The sequence below is a fragment of the Engystomops pustulosus genome, chromosome 7, assembly GCF_040894005.1.
Source record: "Engystomops pustulosus chromosome 7, aEngPut4.maternal, whole genome shotgun sequence".
Taxonomy (NCBI): domain Eukaryota; kingdom Metazoa; phylum Chordata; class Amphibia; order Anura; family Leptodactylidae; genus Engystomops; species Engystomops pustulosus.
Window position 1 is genome coordinate 144,127,137 of NC_092417.1, and position 8,096 is coordinate 144,135,232.

Consider the following 8,096-nt stretch of genomic DNA (forward strand, 5'->3'; position numbering starts at 1 on the left):
CTTCTTTGTTGACCAAGTCCTTGAGTCCCTAGGGAGCAAACACAGTGAATGTTTGAGGACATTACAGGGCAAAGGTGTGTGAATGAGTGGCAATAAAAAAAACAGGGAATGTATTAGACTGGATAGACTGTAGTATCCCATTTCAGAGGCTGGTAAATGCAGAGACAGGTGGGCTCAATACAAGAATAGGACATGTGGTTTCCCGGGACTGAAAAAGTATACAGAGTGACAGATACCAACAGCATTAAGAAACATTTGATAGATAGATAGAACATTGAATATATAATCTTGCAGTGTAAAATCGATTTAACATTCTTATTACATGATCAATGCCGATTGCAGCAAACAGAGGGTTAAGATGTCTTAAGATGACCGACTGTGGGAGGGCCTGAGTATTTGTGTCTACCACCCTGTGATTGGAGGTTGGGGGCTTGCATGCCCTTACTGAGCTAAGCAGCAATAATCTGGGACTCCCCCCAGCACATTAATACCCCCCTTGTTGCCCATTACTGGCAGTCCTATCCTTGCTTCATTTCGAGGGCTCCGTCCACGAGGGTCAGGTAAGAAATATCCAGGCCAGGGCAATAAGGCACCAAGGGATGGTACCGGATAACTGTAAATTCATCCACAGAGACAAATGTACATTCTCTAAATATATCTTGTAGTTTGACAGCATAGACAGACCGGCCCAAAACAGCTGACAAAATGACAAGTGTGAACAAGTGTTCATCGCAAGATTAGGTGAAAGAAACCCTAGTTACATGATAAGACCTAAAGAAAAAAATGTTATAACATACAGTATGTGTCACAAGTTTAGGATTTCCTAATAAGAAAAGCATAATTTTTGGTTGAAGCAACACTGGTGTACATTGTGTAAGAGCAGATTTCATATATTACTGGTAGATATTTCAGTTATGTTATAGAGATGAAAATCCATAGGGGGCCCTAGAAATATTACACTGAGGGTAGGCCGACACATTGATATATCTTGCTCTAATAATAGGTTAAGACATGGATTGATCCTGGACAAATCTAATTTTGGGAATATATATATAAAAAAATGTATTTTAATAGTATGGTCATCATTGTTGATAAAAGTATCAGGGCTATAATGAGTGATCTAAAGTAATTTGTAAATTGCTGCACAAAGATAAATTTGCATGGACAGCAAAAAGTACAGTCCATTTACTACATTGAAAATAGTAGAAACTGTTGTAAATGTATTGCTAAAATGCCTATATAAGAAAACCCTATGGAATTTACATGTTTTTTGGGCATGTTAAGAGTAGTAGTTAAATCCTTTTGGAAGTCCTTACCTTTTTTTTTTTTTCTTGACATTTTAAAAGGAGTAATTACATAATATATTTGTTTCTAATGGTGATTTTACACACGCAAGAAAAAAAAGTTTTTGACCCAGTTTTTAAACCAGAAGTGGATCCTATGGAAAGCAGTACAAGGCCCACCTTTAAATTTCCTATAATTTTGTATCCACTGCTGGATCCAAATCTGCCTCAAAACCTGTAACGCTTACCCAAAAAATGCTGTGTGTGAAATCACCTTAGAAAGGCTAAAAATCCTATATGATTGTTGCAATGGGTTAAGCATCAGAACCAGGCACCCATTAATCACCATTGTATTGTACAGTATTCCCATTAAGATGTCAGTAGACAAACCATTATGTCCATTACAATATTTGGAGATATGGATATAATGATCATTGTCATGTATGCCGCATGCCGAGACAACGATCTTTGCTATCGTCACACCCAATGTGTTGACTGCAGTGACCAGGGAGAGATACTCAGCAGTAGAACATAGTACAGTATGTTCTTAATTTGGAGCATGAAATAAGACCTCCATAAGGATGTCTGGTGTCAACTTCAAGCAGTCGGAGTAAATAATCTTCAGTATTTTCACCTGTGCCCTCTTTATTGGCTGGGGGTTGGTAGTAAAGATTTGCAGAGCAGCACCATGTCAGAGGAGGGAGAGACAGCTGACGTTCCTTAAAGGTTCCTCAAGATATTTTGGGAAAGTCTTACAAAGTTTCCCATACTCCCCATGAGATCAGATGACTTAAAAGAGGGGGCAGGTGTCAGTGACTCTGATCCCCTCTCCCGAAGCCAGGATCTATGTAGGAGATGGGAAGCGACTAAAGAAAGAGGGAATCAGTGATCTGGTTTGTAGCTTACAGTTTGGGGTACATCACTTCTTTCTTAAGTTTTATCAGGTACTACATTTCTGCTTCGGCTTGGTTGTGTCCTAGAAGAGGGAAGTGGACAAGCAGTAATTATGTTTTTGTGTTTCACATGCAGGTATCACATAAACCGCCAAGATGTCTAAGTTATCGAGTACCCGTAAAATGCACCTGAAGGTAAGTACAGAACATCCAGGTCTTCAATCTTTGTCATCAGCTGTGTTTTTGATCCAATACATATATACATGTATTTACACTTAAGTCTCCTAAAGCAAAATATCTATGGAATTCCCTAGTCAAGGTTGTTCATAATCTGAGCTAAAGATGAGCTTATTATTCAAGATTTGGTTTGCAGAAACTCCACCAAATTTATTGTAGATTTGATTCTGGTTTCAATATATTTGGTCCTGGAAATTGGTATATAACCGCATCTACTCCTCCAAACGAGCAAAACAATCTATAATAAAAAAAGCTACATTTTATCCAAATCTAAGCTTATATATAGAATATATGATATATAGAACAAATAGATTTAATCTATATATTTGGCAAAAATATCTATACATATTTATAAGCAGTTTTTTTATAACATTTTTGATTTTTAGATATTATGAAACATACAATCACTGAGTACATGAAATTGCAAACTGCTTGTTGCTGTTTACTTTCTCTTTATACCATGGCGTCAGATGCCAATATTCACTAGGAAAATACCTTGAAAAGGAATTTGGGTACTTTTTGGTCAACTGATCAAAAGCAGAAATTTGACATGTTTAGGGAAATTTCCTTAAAACTAAAAGTTGAGCCAAGGCTTTTTCTGTTTGTGTGACATTTGAGCTACACATTTAAAGTATATATTTTAGGTACCTACAGAAACTGTCAACCAAAGGTTTGTATGTACAGAGAAGCAGACACATAGTTTCAGTTCGGGTTCTGACAGGTTTGGACACCCTTTGGCCAATCATGGGCATGGCTAATAGTAAGGGGCATAAATTTGACGGATTGACTGTTGGACCACAAATCCAGCAATATTTCCAGGTCACGTTGCCTGTACATGAACGCCGAACCTAAACTGAAACTATGGGTCAGTTCATCTCTATATGTAGCTTGATATTGATTCCTCTAGATCAGGGGTGCGCAATTAGTTTTTTCACTGGGTGACATACGAAAAAAGTTTTAGAGGGCTGGATTTTTATATGAACTCAACTCAGTTCTACTCAATACCTAATACCCTCTGTTACTATGCTCTCTCTTCATAATGCCCCCTATTATTCTGCCCCCATTCATAATTCCCCCTCTCTCATTAGGCCCCCATTTATTGTGCTTCCACTCATACTGCTGCATCTCATTATGTCTGCTTTCATAAGGCTCCTTCCATTATGCCCCCATTTATAGTGCCCCCTCTCATTATGCCCCCTTTAATAATGCCCTTTATCATTATGCCCCCCTTTATAGTCCCCCTCTCATTACGCCCCGGTTATTGTTCCCCCTGTCATTATGTCCTCTTTATACTATCCCCTCTAATTATGACCCCTCTTGTGATGCCCCCTTTATAGTGCATCCTCTTATTACGTCACCTTTATATTGCCCCCTCTCATTACTCCCCGCTCGAGCAGTCAGCAGAAGCGTGCAAGCCACGAACACAACTCTTACACATGACGTGTGCGGTGCCACAGGACCACCTCTCCTGGCTAAGCATCCCTGACCAGCCCCTGTCGTTGTCCAACACAATCACAGTTTCAGGGGATGCAACCACGATCTGGCGACGGTGACACGGGCTGTTCAAAAATCCCTAGAGGTCCCGATGTGGCCCACTAGCCATATAATGCCCGGCCCTGTTTTAGATTCACTCTTCTCATCTAAGCATGCATGTGTTTCCATGGAGAGAGGAAAGTAAGTTGCTACCAGTTACCTCTACGAGTGGAATATGGACTCAAAGAAGAATAGGTTTTCGCATTTGGAATTAGCATATCTGGCCAATGTCATGTGTGTGATTTCCGATCACCCATCAGTTAATTATAACTGTGATTTGTAGCCACAATGATCTCACCATCAAATGTATAGTATGTAGCTATGAACATGGCATTCCCTACATATTTGAGTCGGTTGCTGTGAGTGAAACGATGTATGGCATACAATGCTCACAGCCCTTTGTTTCCTTCTAGTGATATCACAAGATCCACTAACATTTCTTCTTTTGTCTTACCAGAGCTTGATGCTCCAGGTTGCCAAAACTTCTCTTGAAAAAGAAGTTGTCGATACTGCCGCTGAGAAGGAAAGCTACCTTGCAGAGCACTGTCCCCCCCTCAGTTTGCCACATTCCCTGCAGGACCTGCAGGTACCCGGACAAATCTTGCTATTTTTTTTCTGCTCATATTAATGGTTTTGCATTTTGTGGGTTAACAATAAAAAATATTCCGAACCAGAATTCCTCCATTCAGAGGCACAATATGAAGCTTATGGAACATAGACCTTCGTATATGTCATACTTACATAGTAGTTTAGCTTATCTTCAGGGAGCTATTTGGGGCTTCATGCACTAGTCTTAATATTCGGTGCAGCTGGAGCAGGACAAGTCATAATTAGGCTGCATTCACATGTGATTTCTCCAGTCCCATATTTCTGTGCCGTATGAGACCGTATATACGTGATGTTTTTCATCCATATGCAGCACGTATTTAGCCTGTATTTAAGCATCCTCATAGGTTTCTAAGGGCATATGGAACGGAAATACGGGAGAAAATAGGACATGTTCTATATTTTTATACGCCCAGTATACGGTACGGTGTTAACAACAGCAATATAAATGGTTGGATGTATTGTCTATTTAAATAAATGGGTCCTTATGTAACCCATAAAAAAGGTGCAATATGGGTAGCATACGGCCATTTTCATACAGTAGTGTGAATGCAGTCTTACTATGAGGTTCTGGAACAGCGATTTTCTGAGGCAGGCTGAAATCTACCATATCCCAGGATTGCCGCAGATTTCAGCTATAGACTATGCTAGAAAACTGATTATAGTAAATTTAATTGGCCAAAACGTCCTGTCCTGGCCCGCCTTGGTCCCTACCACGCTCATTTAAAAAAAAAAAAGTGGCACATGCGGGCTGAAAAGTCCTGCAGTGTTAATCTGCCTATAGGCATGTGACCACCACAAGCCAATGCAATCAAAGACCAGTGGGGACTGCTAAAGTGAAGGTGAAGGTGCAGGGGATTGCACAGGCCAGAGTAAGTTTTATTTATATCACAATTCTATCATGGAAAGTGTGACTCCAGCTCTAGGACAAATTCCCATGGGTTTTCTGTATTTTATTACTACAAATTCCCTTACAGAACAATGTGGCCAATGCTCCAATACTTTATGTTTAGCTTTTCCTTCCTTACTTGTTTCTCCTTCTAGGAACTTTGCAAAAAGTTGCATGCCACGATTGATGTGGTAGATGAGGAAAGATACGACATGGAGGTGAAAGTCCAAAAGAGCTCCAAGGAGGTGAGCAGGATGACAATGAACACTATTTTCTTCTATATTGTCTCTAGTGATGTACATAATCTGGCAGCACATTATTAAATGGTTTCATCAAGGATTAATTTTACACTCGGATAAGATTCCATCAAAAATCACATACAATAACATCATTTTCATTTGGCAACATAACAGACACTGTAATGGAGGCCCAACAGACCAAGCTGCAGTCAATAGGATGTTTTTGGGTTCTGTTGGTATTTGTCATTTCAGATTTGTTGTTCTAGTCCAAAATAGTTGTTAACCACAAGTGTTATAATTCATGTCAATATGTGTCCGTATATACTTTATATCAGCAATTATTATAGCAGTTCACAACGTTATTATTATTATAATTATTTACAAGCCAAAAATATTTTGGAAGATAACTGCTGGTCTCAGCTCCATACATAAGGGTTAAGTCATCGAAAAGTTCTTGAGCTTCTTGAGAATTGACTACAAAAGTTTTGGTCAAACTGTGGGCTCTTATTCCCACGTTTATTAAGATTTCTTGCACCAGACTAAGAATAAATGGAAGTTATTGAAACAAATTTATTCAAAGCAGTACAGAGATGTGCTCAATTTCCTAAAGATGGTGCAACTCTAGAGCGCAACATCTTCCATCAAGTAGGTGTGACTGTTCCTAATTTCTTCAACTAAATCTTTGTTTTTGTTCTTTGCACAGATTGAAGACTTAAACCAGAAGATCTTTGACCTGAGAGGTAAATTCAAGAGGCCAGCACTGAGACGTGTACGTATGTCTGCTGACGCTATGCTCCGCGCTTTGCTTGGTTCCAAGCACAAGGTCAACATGGAGCTCCGTGCCAACCTCAAGCAGGTCAAGAAAGAGGACACTGAGAAGGTGAGGCCTTAGCTAAACATGCATCCGGAGGGTTGTGTTTAAACCAAAAAATATAGTCATATTCAGCATTAAATTGCGACTCATGAAATTAAAAAAGACATATAATACACTATTTCTACACTTACACCATTTGTGGTCAAGTATTGGGTTACCCAGGTAAAAAATAAAGGAATATTATGAAATGCAAAATCAACAAAGACTAATGAAAACTTTTCTTCTCAACTTTAGGAGAAGGATCTCCGTGATGTCGGTGACTGGCGTAAGAACATTGAAGAGAAATCCGGCATGGAAGGCAGAAAGAAGATGTTCGAGTCTGAGGCCTAAGCCCCATAACATGATCACGGCTATCCCCAACCCGAAGCTGCCAAAGACACCCACTTCAACATATCACAGCTATTTCCTGGCAACTTCGGTGTTAACCCCTCTGCTGCTCATCTTACCCATGTTTACAGCAGCCAAGGGGTTAATGAAGCAATTCTTCCATCCTCTACTCTCCTTAACTTAAACCCAAGAGAATGTCTTACAGTATGTTTTGGACTGGTAAGGGGGGGCACAGGTTTGTTGTTCCCCTCTGTTTAAGCCACAGTCTGGTTCTGCAGGTGCTGTGTTATGTGGACGTGAGAACATAACCATGTAAATAAAGCTTGTGACGTCCTTTATGGTTTATGATACCTGACGTGTAGGTGACGTCACTCTTCTTTCCTCAGTGTCATTTATGGAGTCTTGTACTTTCATTTTGGGTTAGTAACAGTGACACCTAACAACAAACAAGAACTGAAATTGTTGGGGGGAAATGCTATTCTATTCGTTTACACACAATTACATTATCCGCTGTCACAGAAATGTCTCTTTTGGGAAGTGTGGTGTCCTATAAAAAATTGAAATTCACAAGTGATAATTTATTTCTTGAGTATCTTTTTACAATAAAACATTAGGACAACTGCTCAATTATTACTGTTCAAGCAAATTAGGACATTATTAAAATATGAAAAATTGCAAAGAAGAGAATATGTTTTTACTTAAAGAGCACCTCTCACTTCTCCAGACGTGTCATTTTTAGTAAACATTCTGTTCCCAATGGAATCAATATTAAAGGGAACCCGTCAGCAGGATTTTACATATCAGGTTAATGGTATGTTACTCTATGTCCCATTATAAACCACACAAACATATATTTGACTAAGAGTTCTAGTAGTTCATTTTTGAGAAACCATTTCGGAAAGGTAACCTCCTATTCAACTTCTGGATCCTGAGTGGGAATCTCATGGAGCAGCAGTTTGAGCCAATGAGTCACCATTGAAAACACATATCATGACTCTGCCTCCAGAATTAGTATAGCGAATCTAAATGGGATTCCTGTAAAACAAACCAGTAGAAATCTTAATCAAATACACGTTTGTGCTGTATATATTGGGACCTGCAGCAGCTTCCATTAACCTCATATGTGAAATCCTGCTGCCAGGTTCCTGTTGAATCTTCCACTAAAACTATACATTTCTTCGAGTGATATATGAGTAAATTGATAACTTATTTTTA

The 8,096-nt window shown here is 39.2% G+C and overlaps 1 protein-coding gene across 2 annotated transcripts; it reads left to right on the forward strand.

Moving 5' to 3' along the window:
* Positions 1–433: 433 nt before the first annotated feature.
* Positions 434–7,272, forward strand: TNNI2 (troponin I2, fast skeletal type). Of its 2 annotated transcripts, none has more exons than XM_072118093.1 (6): positions 434–560; positions 2,313–2,371; positions 4,404–4,532; positions 5,597–5,686; positions 6,384–6,560; positions 6,789–7,272. In XM_072118093.1, exons 2-6 carry the CDS (start codon positions 2,333–2,335, stop codon positions 6,882–6,884), a joined length of 531 nt encoding a protein of 176 aa, XP_071974194.1. In that variant the 5' UTR covers positions 434–560; positions 2,313–2,332; the 3' UTR covers positions 6,885–7,272. The 2 variants fall into 2 exon arrangements, with proteins under 2 accessions (XP_071974194.1, XP_071974195.1); XM_072118094.1 differs by lacking the exon at positions 434–560 and adding an exon at positions 2,100–2,227.
* The last annotated feature ends 824 nt before the right edge of the window (positions 7,273–8,096 follow it).